Source organism: Beta vulgaris, chromosome 8 (genome assembly GCF_026745355.1).
Source record: "Beta vulgaris subsp. vulgaris cultivar EL10 chromosome 8, EL10.2, whole genome shotgun sequence".
Lineage (NCBI taxonomy): Eukaryota > Viridiplantae > Streptophyta > Magnoliopsida > Caryophyllales > Amaranthaceae > Beta > Beta vulgaris.
This window is the reverse complement of record NC_079209.1, coordinates 29,321,229-29,340,145: the sequence shown is the minus strand read 5'-3', so window position 1 is coordinate 29,340,145 and position 18,917 is coordinate 29,321,229. Positions and strand designations below refer to the sequence as shown.

General features: G+C 36.7%; 1 protein-coding gene across 4 annotated transcripts in view; it reads left to right on the top strand.

The window, feature by feature from the left end:
• LOC104901176 (ABC transporter C family member 2) overlaps positions 1-18,917 on the top strand; it is a 45,125-nt gene that overhangs the window by 14,365 nt on the left and 11,843 nt on the right. For all 4 annotated transcript variants that reach the window (XM_010688726.4, XM_010688728.4, XM_010688725.2 and 1 more), the window contains exons 9-21: positions 467-523; positions 1,883-1,948; positions 4,794-4,868; positions 7,230-7,337; positions 9,037-9,171; positions 11,499-11,605; positions 11,695-11,788; positions 12,788-12,955; positions 13,500-13,640; positions 15,205-15,408; positions 15,619-15,717; positions 15,817-15,969; positions 17,423-17,808. In XM_010688726.4, the coding sequence (XP_010687028.1) occupies positions 467-523; positions 1,883-1,948; positions 4,794-4,868; positions 7,230-7,337; positions 9,037-9,171; positions 11,499-11,605; positions 11,695-11,788; positions 12,788-12,955; positions 13,500-13,640; positions 15,205-15,408; positions 15,619-15,717; positions 15,817-15,969; positions 17,423-17,808 (1,793 nt within the window). The remainder of the gene's footprint in view (positions 1-466; positions 524-1,882; positions 1,949-4,793; positions 4,869-7,229; positions 7,338-9,036; positions 9,172-11,498; positions 11,606-11,694; positions 11,789-12,787; positions 12,956-13,499; positions 13,641-15,204; positions 15,409-15,618; positions 15,718-15,816; positions 15,970-17,422; positions 17,809-18,917) is intronic.

Sequence of the window (18,917 nt, the reverse complement as noted above, 5' to 3'; positions counted from 1 at the left end):
AGAGAAAGAATATCCAAATATTTAATGGTGCAACTAAATAAAAATATCCAAAAAAGGAAGTGTTGCAACTAAATTGGAAGAGAGGAAGTATTTGACACTCGAAGAGTCCTCAAGTAATGGTTTGGCTTTCTTGATTACTGGCTATGGACTGTGCAATTGTCTTGATCATATACCTACGACTCTATGAGGGTACTAGGTTGTGACCTTTGATACTTGCGGAGGAAGTTCAAGTTCAAAATTCTATCTAAAAACTGCTTTCTATAGCTAGGGTAGTTTATTGTTAGAAAATTTATTGAGTTGAGGTTAAGTTTTTATTGGAATGCATGCATGTTTTTTCATTAATGTAGGAAGTTGTATTCATGTAATGCTATGAATGCTACTGTACTAAGGCTCTTAAACAGTTTGTTCTGTTAGCTGCTATCAACTTTATAATGGGTTTTAACTCCTATTGTTTTTTGACTTGCAGATCGGTAACGATCTTTCACAATTTGTTGGCCCACTTTTGCTGAACAGCCTTCTACAGGTCAGTCTTCTCCTCATCAGTAGGCCTTGAAAAAAAAAGTGGGGAACGGTAGAGAAAGAAACATAAATATTCATCTCTTGTTTCTGCGTGAGTTGATTGGGATGACGATATATCTCTAGGCTGGATTGTGGTCCTTTTCTGGTTAAAAGCTGCATGCTCTTCTAGGGATCACTTAATTGGTTAGGAAAGTATTGAAACGCGAAAAGGCAGTTTGGTTGGTCGCGAAATTTGACAATGACCATGGCACCATCATAAATCAATGAAAGGCACCGACAACATTAAACGAATATGAGATAGAGAGAGATCTCCCACCACCACCACCACCACCACAACCACATTGCTAACTTACCATCAATGGCTTGGCATTTTGTTCCCAAGCTACCACTCTTGAGTCTTGATGCCTTTTGTCCATAACACCACATTTAGTAAGAGAGAAAAACAGAGAGAAGAAACACATGTTAATTTGCTACTTACCACAACCTCTTCCTGTGGTGGCAGCCACAAATGAAGACAAAGACAGAGGTTTTCTTATGTCCAAGATTTGGACTTTAGCTATTTTCTTCTTGTGACAGAAGAAAGATGTTGAGATGGAAGTAGTGATTGGAGACACTGCAAGGGATGGTGGGGGTGATGTATGGAGGCGGAGTGGTTGTTATTTTAGATGATTGGTCTTGGGAAGAAAGAGATAACTGGAGTTGGGTTTATATTCTGTTCCTTCCCTGAATTTCTTATCTTTTCTTGTGTGTTCATAGCTGCTTCTATGAATTTCATTTTGTTGGCTTTGGAGAAATAGTAATGCTTTTATTAAGGGTTTTAAGGATAATGATGACTTTTAATAATATTGAACCTATCTGCTTAAATCTACAGTTGCACCTATACTTCCCCCGATCTTTGGCCTGAGCTGTATGAGGCAGAAACTCGTCTCATGCAGAGTTCAATGGCCAAGCCCGGCCCCAGTAGTAATGGTGCAGCTCTGAGTCAAGCCCAAATATGCCTAGATAGCTCCCTAGTCCCTATTTGCTCTTGAAGCTCTCTAGTAGAAGGCAAATTTCCCCTGACACTAAATTTATATAGTAGCACCGCATACCAACACACACAATTATACATACAGGCATTGCACGCATGCATGAAGCATCCTTATGAATGCACACTTGTGTGCGCACGTGCATCCACACGAATACACACTTGTGTTCATGTACATAACCATATATGATGATAGGAAAACAATGTAATAAACAAAAACTTATGGAAACTCATCCTGAACGTTGAGCTGGAAGTAGGTCTATTATTTTCGCTCAGGAAGTTGTGATCATAAATGTCAGCTGAATTCCATCCTTTTGTGGTGTGTTAATTTTGCAGTCTATGCAACAAGGAGATCCAGCTTGGATTGGGTACATCTATGCTTTTTCAATCTTTGTTGGAGTGGTATGACTTGATTACCTCTATCTGTTGGGTCTTAAAATTTTTGTTCACTATAACATTGGTCAATATTTAATTTTATGCTTCTTCTATAGTTTAATCCTGTTATGGCTTCCTAAATAGGATTCTGTATCCTCTACTCCTATTAGGCCACTGTGTCAATTTTGTAGTGCACTATCTAAATCATGTTTTTCTGGAAGGCATTTAATTAATATCTATGTTACTCGGATTCTTCATCTACCTTGCTGTACCCGTATCATACCCATTTCATACTTGCTTGGACATGGATGTGATCTTCCTGCATATCAGTAAACCTAGGAAACACTTTTTTCTTTTGTGGTGGACACTTTATCCAAGTCTGTTGCTTCCGACGTATCCTTGTGATACAGGTCTGTATTGGCTGCAGACATGTATGATTTTAAGGTCTAGCATGATAATATTTCATTTTTCAGACGGTGGCTTCTTTTTATGTCCATGTTTAAACTTTATTTGAGTGATTGCTTTTATTGATGTGCACCACTTTTGTGCAAAAAGTTTCATCTGGATTTCTGCATGTTTCTGTGCTCTTCGCATTGTTATTTGCTGATTAAGTTTAGCTAAAGAACTTCGTCTATAGCAAGTAGGTATACTCGCAGAGTAAGCTTAGAATATCTAAAAAGGTTGTGGTTGAGTCCTGGTTATAATTCTTGCCCATGATCTATCTGAGCTTTCTTTTGGTAAATTTTATTTTTGCTCAAGATGTTTTGTGATGTTGAGAATATCCAGTATGGTAACTGATGTGGGGGTTGCGGTGGAGAGGTTATGTTTTCTTGCAAGAAGCCATAGGAGTTCTGGGACAGGAAAATCATATATTATACAGAAGTGGAAACCACTAAAGTTGGTAACCCACCTCGATTTCCTTTCTAAATGAGGAGGTTTCCCTCGAAAATATCCTCCCTAAATGCACCGTACTTTAATAAATGACTGCATTGGAAATGTATGTACGGGTTTAATTAGATACTTGAATTTTTGTTTTTGTTGAGTTGTTATATTTGAGGATTTCTGGTACTTTGGCTGTACGCCTTTCATACTGTAATCAATATTTGTTTTAAACCTAAAATTATATTAAGGAAAATGAAGCTGCTGATTTGGGGAAGTATCCTTGAGACAGCCTATGGCATAAGCACATGCAGGAGACAAGTCAGAAACTATGTCAAACTTATTATGAAATTAGAGAAATGGAAATAACTCAATGAGTTGTTAATATTATTTAGCAAAATGATAAAAAAATTGCTGAAAAGGTATTGTTTTGTTAGATGATATCGTGCTTGATTTTTGAAAATGAGCAATTGTCACTTGTTAACACCAAGGAGGAGGCTTTGCTAAAGCTAGTCCACTGTCCATCAACTACTAATGAATTATAAAGGAGAACCTAGATTCCTTTTCTATTGGCCGTACAAAGGTACAAGTGAAGTGTCAATTAGGGACTATAAAGAACACGACACATGAAACTTATTGTGTCCCTTTTCTTATTATATATCTAACCTGGTCAACAAATATATGGATATCCTTAATATTCATCATATATTGATTTGGATCAGTGATAATTCACACTCTGATTAGTTGATCCCAATGAAAAATTCACTTACCTCTTAGCAACATTTCATTATAAATGATCCAGTATAGATTTTGCCAGTAGCGGAGTTATGATAGATCTCCTAATCAGATGAAATGGAAGGAAAGCTAATGCAAATAGTGACAGTAAATGCAGTGAAGAAATTTATGGAGACCACAAATTTTGATGAATGAAATAATCATGTTACCTCTATCTTGTTGATCAGGGGTTTTAGTTGACCAGTTGGACACATGGGGACAGGGATGGGGGAGAGCTTTTCTGCTCATTTGGGGGGGGGGGGTTCCAGATTGGCACCTTGATTTAGTAGTTGAGATCCCTTCTATTTGGAGAAATTTCGCTCCTAACTCCGTCAAAAAGGAGTCTTGAAGTGGTGGATGGGGGAGAATGATGGGTGGTGGAGGAGAGAGAGGACTGAGAATGGATGGAGTCGAAACTAAAACAAAAGTAAACTGGGAGAGTGGGATAAAAGATCATCTTTTGATGGCTACGTAGAGAATTTAGGAACCCAAACCCTACTTGTTTACTTTCTTGTCTTTTTTTTTTATAATTATTTTTCTTTTTTTGGTAAAGAAGATTAGATACAAGAATGAGTCTGATAGCCTTCTCTGGAGGCCAGAAAAGCCTACTTCTCTTAAGTGTGATGGACAACATCCTGATGTACAAATCTTCTCCTCCCCAAATCTGAGTGGATGAAGTCTCTTGTAGAGTTGTACTGTTTCCAATCAGATGTGAAACTAGAAAGACAGTGTATAAAGTTGTTAGTTGTCTTATAAATATTAGCATAAATTGATGTATGTTTCAGAATTCAGACCTTTGCACTGAAATATGGCTTGAGGATTTGAGTTTGGTTTTGTTCTCTATCAAACATACTTAGAAGCCAAGCTTTCTTTTGAATTCTTTGATATATAGTTGATTCTTGTTTTTGATATTCCATCGACCCAACTATACCACTGTATCAATTTTAATATGGGGAGCTGCGACAGCTCCAGTAGGCAGTTATATTTTTAGCTCTCATCTGTAGATAGTGGCCCTGTCTCCTTTTGAATTTCATTCTCCGATTTACATATCTTCCTACTAGAAAATAGCTAATTTTCGTTTTCTTTCCTTGGATTTGAAATGGCTTTAGTTTTATTTTTGGCTTACTACTCGAAAATGGCAATCAGGGCTTTTTTGTTTTTTTTCTTTTTCCATTTCTGATCCTGCTGTTTATGTGTTCTGAATTCTTATGTTATTCAGGTGTTAGGGGTCTTATGTGAAGCACAATATTTTCAAAATGTTATGCGTGTTGGATACCGGCTCCGATCAACTTTGGTAAGTTTGTTTTGGACTCCTTATATACATTCCTGATTCTTTATCGATTTTCCACAATTCACATCTACTTGATGTATATTTCTCTTGATTTATATTATGGAAGCCTCCTTAATATTATATTATCCAATTGTAAAGTATTTGAGGACTGTGTTAGTTCCTCTCTTTTGCTTTCTTAGTTAAATAATTTCTTATGCTGGCTGACCTGAGTATCTAGCTTGCTTCCACATGACGCCTCATTGAACAGTTTACAGTGAGGGCAGATCCTTCAACAGTGAACTATGGAAATGGAGTGTTGTGACAAAAAGGTGCTGGATTTTCATGTTTTGAGTGATGCTTCTGGCTACTATATAGTAAAGGAAACATATTGATAAACGGAACTACTATTTATTTGCTGAATAGACAGTTTCATCGAAAAAACCATACCTATACTTACAACGAAATACTCAAAAAAGCCCATATACGCCGAAGATTTTTTTTTGCCATCGGAAAAAGAACAGCTCCTATTAACAAAGGAACTGGAAGTGGAAGGAATCATCTTTCACATTTTGAACTAAGGTTAGAGAACCGGCTTCGCCAAAGAACTGAACAAAAATTTCTGTAGGGTCCTGTTGAGGGCCTGTTGTGATGTCGCCCCCACATTCTTCATATTTTATGATTGCATTGTTAGTGCATTCAACAATCACCAACCAAGAGTGCACAAGGTCAGAGATTGGCAACAACTGTGTCTTCTGATCTCTCATGTTTGAGCGAAGCTTCTCTTAATTAGAAAGGCAAACCCAGTTTTTTTGATTGTTGGTAATTACTCTGCCAAAGGACTGCAGTCCATTAGAAGTCCGTAATTTGAAAGGTGTGGAAAGTAATTGTTGATGTGCTAGATATTCAATTCTGAAATTTCAATGCTATCTGAATAGCTTATACTTGTACTTGAGTCTTGATTAAATAAAGTGATTATTATTTGCAAGCTAATATTAAGTGTTATACACATTACTGCCAGAAACTGTTTTGCGTTACGAAAGATAAACTTGTACAGCTATTGTTTTGAAGCATTTGTTGGTGCGATTTGTTGGATTTGAGAGGAATTGGGAGTAGAGATCCACAAAATAAATGGTTCCCTGGGATCTGTGGATGCTGTGTTCGATGAGGATTAAAGTATTTCCTTAAAAAGATCTACAGTTGGCATGTACTGATGAGCATTGACAGATCCAGGATTCTTATTTGGAGTGGCTCTGTAGCTTGCATGAGATCAGGCAGGGACAAGACTACACGAGTACTGGAATATATAATGTTTATACTCCTTCCATCCCCCATTGAAGATAATATCTACTTTTTGGACGAGGATCAAGAAAACTGAAAAAGCAGAGAGGAGAAACAGTGGGTGGGTGTGGGTCCTAAGTCCTAACTGTAGAGGATTTAGAGAAGAAACTTACCAGAAGTAGATGCTAACTTAATGCATGACGGGCTAAATGAAAGATATTAACTTTGATGATGGCTGCAGTAATATAATTTTAAATGCAAAATTTTATCAATGTTTGATAAATCACGAAAACTATAAATTTGATTAGCTAACATAAAGTTTTTTGTAGCATTAGTATCACAAAAGAACTACCCTGCAAACATTTACGAGAACAAGGCCTTTCTTTGCAAAAACCTATCCTGAGGGTCTATTCTCAAGATAAGCCCTAACCAAAGAAAATACCTTAAGTCCTCTCCTCTTCTGTCCTCTTTTCAGCAGGATTACCAAGCCGTTTTCATTGCTCTTTGTTCGTGTAGGTAGCCTGGTAGTTGCAGTTAGGCAGTGATGGAGGTGGTGGGCTAAATGCATGCAATGGTTTGTGGTATTGTGGGGAAATGTTTTCCTCAGACTTGGAAATGTTTGCGATCATTTTGGATTGTTTTCCAATTTGTTCGAAATGCTAATCATTCTCTTGTTTGTTGTTGTCTCTGGACTGGAGGCTGTCATTGTAGTTATGGGCTGTGAAGTGATGGGTTTGTGATACAAAAGTCGGGTCAGGTTCCAGAACAGAGGAGAAAAGTAAATGCTCATAGTCTGCGATGAGACTTCTTTAGCGCGATATTTGTAATTTTGTACTTTTTATCTTGTTAAAATTATAGTTGGCCTTTGGGGTTGAAGTATTTGTGTGCTCGAGGGGATTTGCTTTGGTGTATTTTGGGTATTTGTTGGTGCACATACCATAGATCCTCCTTCATTTCGGATCTAGTGACTACATTTTAATTTCTATATTTCCTAGTTACCTGTTTAACTTTGATTAATGTCCTCAATTTTATTTCAAATGACTTTCATTATTCATATTATATGATATTTGCTCATAGTTCATATATCTCTTTGTGCTTGTCCTGCAGGTTGCTGCAGTTTTTCGGAAATCTTTAAAGTTAACTCATGAGAGTCGCAAAAAGTTTGCATCAGGAAAAATAACCAATATGATGACAACTGATGCTGAATCTCTCCAGGTATGCTAATTTAATTTTAGCATTTTCAATTGCGTCCCACCCTCCCACTCCCCCCAAAGCCCGGGTTTCCGCTCTTGCTGTTGACTGACTGAACAGAAGTTAAACTACTGCATAAGCGGATTGTGTTATTGGCTAATAAAGCTTCAGTGGCTATTACATCGGTCCAAACTGAATTCCTGTATAAAAGATTTACTAGCTGTTAGAATTAGATGTGGATATCTTCGTCACCATTCTATGACATCTATCGCTATCTCCTTTTGTTTCAAGTGTATCTTATTTGACTTTCAGGATCTTTGGCGGTTAACTTTGAACACTCAGTTCTTGTGCAGAATATTAATATATAAAAATAGAAAACGATCTCTCTATAGTCTATACTTCAAGATTCTTATTTGTAACTCTTAAGTGCCAAAATTTTGATACATGCTGTTTTATGTAGTGTTGAATTAGCTCACAGTCTTGGTGCTTTTAGTCAGGGCTCAGGCTAATAATTTTGTCAAAATACGGTTACAAAAGTTCACGAAGCAATTTTCCTTTATAGCGGTTTCTATGTCTTTCTTTTTACTGAGATGGACTTCCCGACTTATAAATGTGGTAGTTTTAGAATAAGATAGGTGTACAGTAAGATATGAGTACCTGTTTGCGGCATATGGGGTGATTGAAATGATTTAGATTAATGCAAAGAGGTGATTTTCTAACTGCCATGAATTGACTTCTATCGAGACTTGGCTGTTTTTGACTGTGAATGACCTTCCTGCTGAAAATGCATATTCAGTAATGACTAATCTGACAAGACTTATTGAAAGAACCTTCACTGTGCAGACAAAACTTATTCAGAAAAGCATGGTTACTGATAATATGCTTTTTAAAGCTCTTGAAGAGCTTGGTTCTTGAGATAATCATCCAGGGCTTAGATAAGCAAATTGTCAATCAGTGTCTTGCCATCAATGTCTGTTTCTATTTAGTGACCTGGGAATTGGTGTATGCAATAGTGTCATGAATTAAGATTACTTAGGCAGATTTGAGAAGGAGAATAAGAAATAAAATGGACTTGATTGATGATTTTCTGATAAACAGTGAAAGAAAGTGATAACTACAAGCTCTGGAGAGTCTTGTTCTCTCCCAAATACCAAAATAACTCTCCAATATTTTCTTCATGACCTCTTCTCTCCCTAATCTCCCTATTTATAGTCTACTTGCCTTACTCCCCAAGCCAACATAATAAATAGTGTGTATTACCAAAAGTACCCCTGCCTCCATTAGGCTAGTCTATTACAATAAAGGCCCGCCAAACTTCCACCTTGTCCTCAAGGTGGTTTGTGACCAGCTATATCTTCCTGGCATCGGCAATGATGAGCATTGTCCAACCCTTCTTTATTCTCAAACTTGTGTTATGCACCCCATGTTGCTGCTGCTCATTGATTAAGCCTTGTAGTGCCACTTGTGATGAGTTTTTGGGTGATGAGATGTAACTGCTGCTGTGAAGAGATGTCTTGGATGGTCTGATGTGGGTTATATTTGGGTGGGGAAATTGGGTTATTTTGAGCAAGGGGGGGAAATGATAAACATCCAACATCCAATTTGATAGCTGCTGGAATTTCGGAATTCCGTAAAAGAGCATCCAACTTTACTGTTTGTGTAATGGCTCCTTGTTCTGGTTGTCGATATGTATCACATCTCATGTGGTTTTTTGTTACTGCAGCAAATTTGCCAGTCGCTTCATACATTGTGGTCGGCTCCGTTTCGTATCATCATCGCTATGGTTCTCCTTTACAGGGAGCTTGGAGTAGCCTCAATAGTTGGTGCTTTAATGCTAGTTCTTTTGTTCCCAATACAGGTAAGAAAGACAGTCGTCTTACAATTCCCTCCTTTTGTTTTTAGATGGTATGTTAACGGCTTTTATACATTTTGTGCATTTAATTAACTCCTTTTAGAATTTGCATTGATCAATGGACGTAGAAGGTTGTATAGGTAATACAAATAAACCTATATGCTAAGTTTTTACATTATAAACTGGCATCGAGTATTGATTAGTATAATGAAATAACTTATTATTTGAAATAATTTGATCAGATGCAGAAATTGTTCATCCCATCAATATTTCCATTTCAGGACTTAGTTCAGTTGGCTGCTAAAGCCCCAAACGCCTGTTAGGATTTGATCAACCTGTAACTTCTCTGTACAATGGTGAAATCACCAGTAAGAAGAATTGATTTGATTCTGTAATTGGTAGATCCTAGTTTAACAAACATCTAGTTTTTAAACGGAGATCTGGAGATCAACATTTGGGTTCTGTTTATGCTTGGCTTGTGGAGTCAAATGGATTTCATTTCAATAGAAATGTATTGGTCTATAAGTAACAATCTTTTTCTTATATCTAAGTTGTTTATCCTTAAATGTCTGAATGTATTATATGTCAGTGATTGGCCAGGTTGGGTAAAGGAAACATCTAATAGCTCTTCCATTTTCTGTTTCAAGTAATAAATTTATAGCCAAGGTAGAAAAATATAAGATTCTTTGGCTGAGGGTTTATTGTAACTTATTTGCGAAATACGGAGCTAGTATCTGTCGATCAACGTCATCCCTGACTTCACATAAAGAATGTTGATGCCCTTGCCCCCATAATGTTTAACTAATCGGCCATATATAGACTCAATGAGTCAGTGTTACCCGGTTTGGTAATTGAACCCATGAACTGCAAACTGGGTCGAACGTCCCAAAACCTTGGGGGAAATTTGACCAGTTCACTTATGGAAGGTGATCTGGTTGGATTCACAACTGTTAGAAGAAGTGGAGAAGGAGAAGAGTCTAGAAAAGAGACGTAACTGATTTTTCATCCACTCCATGCTCAGTCCTTGTGCTTTCTCTCTCTTTCTTCCCGAGATACTCAGTGACCCACTTTCTTTTTTAGTTTTCTGGTCTCCGAATTAATTAGATCTACCCACCTTATTAGTGAACCTGTGCCTTTTTTTAATGGTGTCGAGCACCTTTTTGGATAAGTAACAATTATTGATTCATGATAAATCCCCACAGGCCATAGTCCTATACTCCCGTCTACCTCTCCAAGTCTCAAACTGATTTCCATCAGTATAGAAAGTACTTTATCCATTGGCTCCACCTATGCTATTACTTTTCTCTTTCCTGGTTCCCTATTTCAAGTATTGTATCAATCAATCAAAAATAAAGTAGCAAATGTTAAATTCTTGTCCCTTTTTCTTGAATGAAATTACTTGTTTTGAACTCTATTCCACTCATCTTACCTGATTCACTAAAGCAGCATTTTACATACTTCCTCCGTTTTTTTTAGATGTTACACTTTCTATTTTAGGAAGTTTTAAATTAGATGTTACACTTTTATTTTGGGTAATAACTTCTCTCTATCTCTCTCCTATCACATGTTCACATGAGAAACTTTTGTTTTTCATCCTCTCTCCTCTCCAAAAATTACCTAGGAGTCCGTGATTTGAAAAGTGTAACATCTAATAAAAAACGGAGGAAGTATCTATTTTTGTCACGTATCGAACAATATTGCTTTCCGGGTAAAACTCGATAGGCTTTCCAATATATGTGATGAATCTGGGAAACTTCTACTTGCTTGTGATCAATATCACAATATCATCTCCAATGCTACATCCTCCATTCCATAATTAGTGTTTCTTAAGGTTACTTAAATTTATCAGGGAGTTGTAGGTTGCTGTAAATTTATAATGGTATTCAACACTAACAGATCACATCACATTGGTATTTTAAATTTATGGGTAACAGTATGAAGAGTTTGAATGAAAATAATATGGCCTACAAAAAGTTAACTGTCATAAAAAGGGATGGAGTAGTACTAAGATATGGGAAGTGTATGTCTTTCTCTAAACTGTCCATAGCAGGCAGAATCCGTTAATAATGCATTAGGTGCTCGTTCGCAGTCGACGTAGAAGTTGCGGGCCTTGCGGCCCTAATGAAAAGATTTATGAATACTTTTATGTTTTTCTCTCGTATAGAGAAGGTGGGTATGGGACTGTTTGGCCATTCCCACTATGTTCGGGGCTTCAGGTTTATGGGGATTGGAGATGCACGTTCTTTCAGTTGAAGTTTGATGCACTCTTTTGTAAGTTGATTCCTCTTTTTATTTATTCAATTATAATAATGCTTCTTATTCAATTTTGCTAGACTTATGTCATCAGCAAGATGCAAAAGTTGACCAAAGAGGGATTGCAGCGCACTGACAAAAGAATCGGCCTCATGAATGAAATATTGGCTGCCATGGATACTGTGAAGTATGTAATTCTTGTAAGATTGGATTCTTTCGTGGGTTTTGTGGGACAAATGGGAGCTAATAAATTTTTTTTGTGCTCAATGTGACCAGATGCTATGCATGGGAGACTAGTTTCCAGGGAAAAGTCCAAAGCATACGAGGGGAGGAACTGTCATGGTTTCGCCAAGCACAGCTACTAGCAGCGGTATGAAAACCTTGCATTGGGAAAATAGGAACTTTATATATTGCATGTTACTTTTACCTATAGTATACCGTTTGAAATCACTCACATATTGCTTCTAGTCTTGAATAACATCCTTTGTTTTAGTTTGTCCTTAAAAAGTTGTGTCAGTTCTTATCATAGAACTTCTAGTAGCTAAGAATATGGTAGGCATGTCAATTAATGGATGAACGGTTCGAGTACTAAATATCCCTCTCTCCTATTTTTCTACTACTTGCATAACTGCTGTGCAGAGCTGAATTTATATTGCTGAGTCAGATGAACTTGAGAAAGACTATGCATAATATACCGCAGGCAGATCCAATAGCCACACAAAACAGAGAAGATCAAACCCTGGGTTTGTTGGGGGATAATATCCATCCAATGCTTCGGTCAAAGGAGGGAAATTAAGGAAGAGAGAGAAAGATAATACTTAGAGAAATTTGCTAACAAAATGCCAGAGTCTTGGTGATTACTCTAATATTTGCCGATGATTAGCTGTGCAATGGAAATTTATCCCATAGAGAATGGAACAGACAACTTGATGAAAAGGGAATGTGTTTGGCAAACCGCTCAATTGGTTAGGTTGCTAGTGAAACGAGTGGATTAGTCCAAGCATTTTTTAATTTACCCCGTATGGATTGGTGCAGGATGCCTCGCATGTCTATCTGGGCCTTAGCTCATTAGTAACATCTATCATTAAAATGATTAGTGACAAATTTTTTCAATCATATCTATTTATGCCAAGTATACTATTGTATCCTGAATTTTGTTATTTTGTATGTAAATGACCATCTATTTCAAACCTCATTCTGAGGTCTTAAACAGATTCTGTAGAAGATGAAACGTATTTTTTTAAAAAAAATTATCTATTTTCTATATTCATTATTTCATGCATATGCTTTGCATATTTTATCTTTTCCTATCGAGTTGGATGTATTCTCAAGTGGCTTTCTGACATCTTTTCTTCTTTTGCATTTGCAGTGCAACAGTTTTATACTTAACAGTATACCTGTATTTGTTACTGTGGTTTCTTTCGGGATGTTCTCACTGCTGGGGGGTGATTTGACACCAGCGAGGGCATTTACATCACTTTCATTATTTGCGGTGCTGCGGTTTCCCCTATTTATGCTTCCAAATATGATAACTCAGGTATTTGACAATTCTGCTAGTTCTTTTTTGCTGTTTCGTGGTCTGATGGTGTCATACAATTACATGTATGGTTTGTATATTTCAGTCTCTTACTCGTATGTACTTCTTTTGCAGGTTAATGTACATTGTGCAGATTTTCTAATTGTTATTATAAATATCAACTCTTTTTGGTTGTCGTCTTTATTGCTGTCATGTTAACTATTAGCTTCCAAAATGAATGGAAGATATGATGCTTTGTCTCACTTAGTTTATTTTTCATATTGGCATGAGGATAAATATTGTTTTTGCCTTCCTTATTTCTTAAAGGAGTCGACTAGGTTGTAATCTTTGCATCAGTGTTTGTTCATGACTATAATAGCAAAAAAATATAGGAGATTACATAGTTGCTTGCAAGTTTCTTGAGCTGCCATGCTAAAAATAAAATCGCAATTATCTTCTACTTAGATGTTCAATATGCACCTTGATTTTGTTTTTGCTGCTTAGTTCATTATCATAATCTAATTTTAGCTGATTACTACCTGGTTCCCTTTCCTTTTGGTGACAGGTTGTAAATGCGAATGTATCCCTGGCACGTTTAGAAGAACTATTGCTTGCTGAGGGGAGAATCCTCCTGCCAAATCCACCTCTTGATCCAGGATTACCAGCTATCTCAATTAAAAATGGAAATTTCTCTTGGGATTCGAAGGTTTACTCACATTTTCTTTCCTAAAGAATATTTAGCATGTAGTCCACGAATATTTTATGGCCTTTTTTCGCTGCACCACAAATTGGGGCATCTTGCTATCTCCGGATTCCAATATCTTACGGTGTTTCTTAGTATATCATTCATCATACTTAGGGGTGATAGAGCTCGAACTTGGGGTTGCTGGGCTTGGCTCGCCAGACTTATCTTTGAGCTAGCCTTTTTGAGCTCAAATTTTCAAGTTCAACTAAGTTTAAAACTCAACTTGAGCTCAGAAATTGTTACTAAGTACTACTTTTTAATGCTAAAATAATTTGTAGTTAAGCTTTTTTCTAATAGTTAAAAAACTCACAAGTAGGTGCAAGTTTTTATTAGTGATAACTAATCAAATACGTAAAAATTTAATAGTTAAAATGTATAAATTTTGAGCGTGTTTCACAAGGCTCTCGAGCTGCATTAGCTCGGCTCCGCTCATAAAATATTTGAGTCAAGCTCAAGTAGTTTGCGAGACAGTGGCTCATTAAGTCATTATCACTTCTAGTCATACTGATGCGAGTTGCAAGTGAAACATAGCATAAAAGCATAGGTGTTCGGAAATCAGGTTTTTCCAAAGTGGTGAATGCCTAAAGTTGTGGATGTAAGAGCACCAAGCATCTTTTGACGTGATGCTTATCAGATTGGTTCTGTAATGATATTTACTTATGTACGCTCTAAAGTTGTCTTATTTGTGTGAGGAAAACGATCCTTTTGAAGATTTCCAATTTCAAAAAATGAGAAAATCTCCTGTATTTCCCCCCCCCCCCCCCCCCCCCAAAAAAAAAGGCAGTAGAAGAAATTACATGAAATCTTGCTTATTAGAATGTAGACATGACTTTTTGGGATGTAATGGAGGATAGATTGGAATAGGTGGTATGTTTGTTCTAATTTCACTTCTTTCTATTTTTCTGAAGTATGCAGTTGGTTCTTGCCGTTCCAATTGATGGATTTAAAGGAAAACAACTCTATATATTGGTAAATTCTGCAGAAGAGCAGATTTGATTCCCCATACCTTTCCACAGGCAGAACGCAGAAGTCTTGTTAGAAATCCTGGGTTTGGTGTTGTATGATATAAGGGTGATGATTTATCCTCAACTGTTTGGACCTTTTGCATATGTCTTATTCCCAAACCCTGGGAGAGTGCTGGATGGGTTCTGTTGCTATGGGGACCAAGCAGCAATTTTATTTTGAAAAATAAGAAAATAATCTTACATCACAAATATGTAAACAATTACTTAATAATGGTAAATTGGCAATGGATCAAATGATCTTGCATTTGTAGTTCTTATCTCCGTGTTGTTAAAGGTTCGCATAAGCTATTGTATTTAATGAGTTTTCTCTAATGTGCTATTATCTCCTTTTAGATGCAGCTCTTATTGGTTTGGTTTATTATGATTTAATTTTGCTTAATAATCATATTAGCTATTAATTCATATTACTGCACTCTTGAGAAGATGTATTGCCTTTGAACATTATTGGGCTTGGGTGGCTCCTTGTCCTAACAATTAATTATTTTTTTTAATATCTTCAGGCAGAGAAGCCTGCACTAGCCAATATAAATTTAGATATACCTGTTGGGAGCTTGGTTGCAATAGTTGGTGGTACTGGAGAAGGAAAGACATCACTTATATCTTCAATGCTTGGGGAGCTTCCTCCAATGTCTCCTGATACAAGTGCTACCATTAGAGGAAAAGTTGCTTATGTTCCACAAGTTTCTTGGATATTCAATGCCACTGTGAGTTGTTAGCTATAAGATTCATTGTGTCTGGTTTCAGTACCTATCTCTTTGATAGCAGTGATAATGTTCAAAAATTAGAGTTTCTTTCCCTTGCTAAAGAGGACTAGTCATCTCTACTTTTTCAATTAAAATGTGAACAGTAATGTATCTTTATATAGTTCCATCATATGAGAAAGTTGTTTCTCTCCTAAACATCTGTTCTGTTAGGTGCGGGATAACATTCTGTTTGGCTCAGTTTTTGAACCTACACGATATGAGAGGGCAATAGATGTCACTGCCTTGAAGCATGACCTGGAATTACTTTCAGTAAGTTTAATGGTTGTCTCTCGTTAATTTCATCTTGCGTTCATATTGATTCTCGTGGGTGTTTGAATATCTGGCTTCATTGTTTTATTCGTCAATCAGGGTGGTGATCTTACTGAGATCGGTGAAAGAGGAGTAAACATCAGTGGTGGACAAAAGCAAAGAGTATCAATGGCTCGAGCTGTTTATTCCGATTCAGATGTTTACATCTTTGATGACCCTTTGAGTGCTCTAGATGCTCATGTGGGTCGACAGGTAATTCTTGGCAACCTATAATACTTTTCGTTTGTTAATTTTATTGGGTTTCATTAGTTGGTTCCGTTACTCGTAACTTCTTATTGTGGGCACTTGGTAGTGTATCATTTAGTCTGAGTGTTATTTTGTTCTGCTATGTTACCTGGATTTGGTAATGTTTCATTAACCCGTGTCAATATGACACAACATGACACAACATGACACTGGCTACGAAATCTGGGAAAGGTCCTCCATTTGTCAGTGGGACATGTCTTCTTGTGCAAGCCATTCAAGGACAGAATAAGAGAGTGGGAAGGGGAGGAGAGAGAAAAAAATCTCATCTGGTTGATGCTAAATGGCTGGGGAAGGAGACTTCAATTGCGTTATTTAATAATCATGACGTGTTTTTTTTCTAATTCAAAGTAAAAAAAAAATCATGTAAAACAAAAAAAACAGCCATCAGTCTATGAAGTAAGAGGAAAGTGAAAACAGCTGCAGAAGATAGGATAGAGAGAAGGATTGATAAGCCCAAATCAGTAATCATCTTCTTCTATCAATGTCAAGAGTCAACCCAATCGCCATGATTATTGTTTTATGTTGGGCACAGGATTCTTTGAACTTTTTTAATATGAATGTCTCTTAGGCTGATATATATTGCTGGCTGTCAAAACCACATAATACTTATGTATCAAGTCTTCTGGTCAAATATATATGTTGCTTGTTGTACCAAATATGATTATTTTCTGTCTGGCTTACCCTTTTTGGGAGACACCTTCCTCTTAAAAAAGGATCAAATAGCATTATTTGTGATGAGAAATCAGGCAAATAAGCCTCATGATTTATCGAACTAGGGCGTGCTGACTACCACCATCATTACAATCCATAGCCATTAAACCTACACTCCACCAACGTACCATTACTGAGTGTATAAGCTATGTCATCGTTACTGGTTTTGACGTTCACATCCTTTATGAATGTGAATACTAGAACACTGACCCATCACTAATGACCATCTTTTAACTGGAATAAACTTATCTCTAGTCTCTTCACCTATATAAATATTTTTAGATGATAAATACTTTCTTTCTAGATATACAATATCTACATGTATTTTATTCTCCACAGCTCTGGTTCTATATTGTTCTGTTTGAGAAGGATGACCACTACTTTGTGCTTATATGTGTTGATGGTGGCTGGAGAAGAAAGATCCTTGGGGAAGCAAAAGGTTGGCAGGGATACTCTCTTCTATGGAAGAAAAATAAGGGGTCATACAGTAAACTTGTTTGTTCGAGTGCATGGAGTTTCATGTAGAATGGTTAAAGTAAATCCTTTAATGTTATATACTATGATGTATACGTTATTCATTTTTCAAGGTCTTTAATTTTTAAATGGCCTCCTCTCTTATATCTTAGCTTACTAGCACCCCATGTGCTGCGATATGGTCTTGACTTGTTTAAATGTGAACTATCTGTAGGTATTCGAGAAATGTATCAAGGATGAGCTAAGAGGTAAAACTAGGGTACTTGTCACGAACCAGTTGCATTTTCTGTCACAAGTTGATAGAATCATTCTGGTTCATGATGGCTTGATTAAAGAAGAAGGAACTTTTGAGGAATTGTCTGAAAACGGAATAATGTTCCAGAAACTGATGGAAAATGCTGGGAAAATGGAAGAATATACAGAAGAGAACCATGATCTTGAGAGTAATGATGAAAAGGCTCTAAAAGCTGTAGAAAATGGGAACTTAGTTGACAAGCCGGGAGACAAGACTGAGCCAAAAAAACCTAAAGAATCAAAATCTGTTCTGATCAAACAGGAAGAACGAGAAACTGGTGTTGTGAGTTGGAATGTCTTAATGAGGTACTGGAAATTACTTTATAAAACCCACAACAGTCGCTATCTGATGATTAATGTTTACTGGCTTAGTTTTGAAATTAGTTATCTGCTTTTGCCAAAATCATGGCTTTCATTGAGTGCCCTAAAGTTAGTTGATGCATTAGTAGCCAAAAACATTGAGGGGCAGATCATGTCATCAATCAGGTTTGCATTATCTTAAAAGATGTTTACTTATCTCTTATTGCCTAAATGATGGCTGTCATTTTGAGTGCTCCAAATTGCCCTATGCTTCAGCAGCCAAAAATGGTGAGGGGGCTTATCATGTCATCTGTCTGATTTTCTGTTTTGAAAGATGTTGCTTTGCTAGGTTAGATTGGAAACTAGCTGCACTAACTCTAATGTCATACGTCCAAAGGTAAAGTAAATGATACTGGGTTGATTATTTCTATCTCAAATCTCATTGCTTGTTTCCTTTGTGGGATAACTGCTATTGCATATGGTGACCAAAAAGATGACAAAAGAAGGTATCTTTCCCCCTTTTCTGCGGACAAAGGGAAAATTGGCTTGAGTAAGAGATTCGATACTCAAGTTATAGAGCTTCCAACTCTAATTATGGATTTTTGATATAAATTGTATGTACATATCCTCATGTTTGAGTGAGTAGATTTTACATTTGGCTCTATGCTTCCAATCCCTCCTCATGGTGTTGCTGCTGGCTTTGAGTTGAAATTGGGCAAGGTGGGGATTGTTATTCTTACCTACCTATGAAATATGAGGAGAAAGTTGAAGGATTTTTACAATATTTTCTGATTCATTCGTTTATAGTGGACTCGTTGCGCTGTTAAGGATCTATGTTGTATGCTATTCATTCTTCCTGTTATTATAAATGAGTATGTAACTTTTCTTAAAAAATTTAGAAGATATTGAATAGAAATATAATTTCATACACTTAGCCTGAGAGACCGTGTCCAATAATATGCAAAACATTTTCCAAGAAACAACAATTTTGGTTCAATTTCACTGGACCTGGACTTTTGTTCCAATGCTGAAGAAGCAAGCTTGTTTTATTTCCTCACAGTTACATTACCTCTTAGGGTTGGTGCAATAGTGACTGCAATCAAGTTCCTACTCCG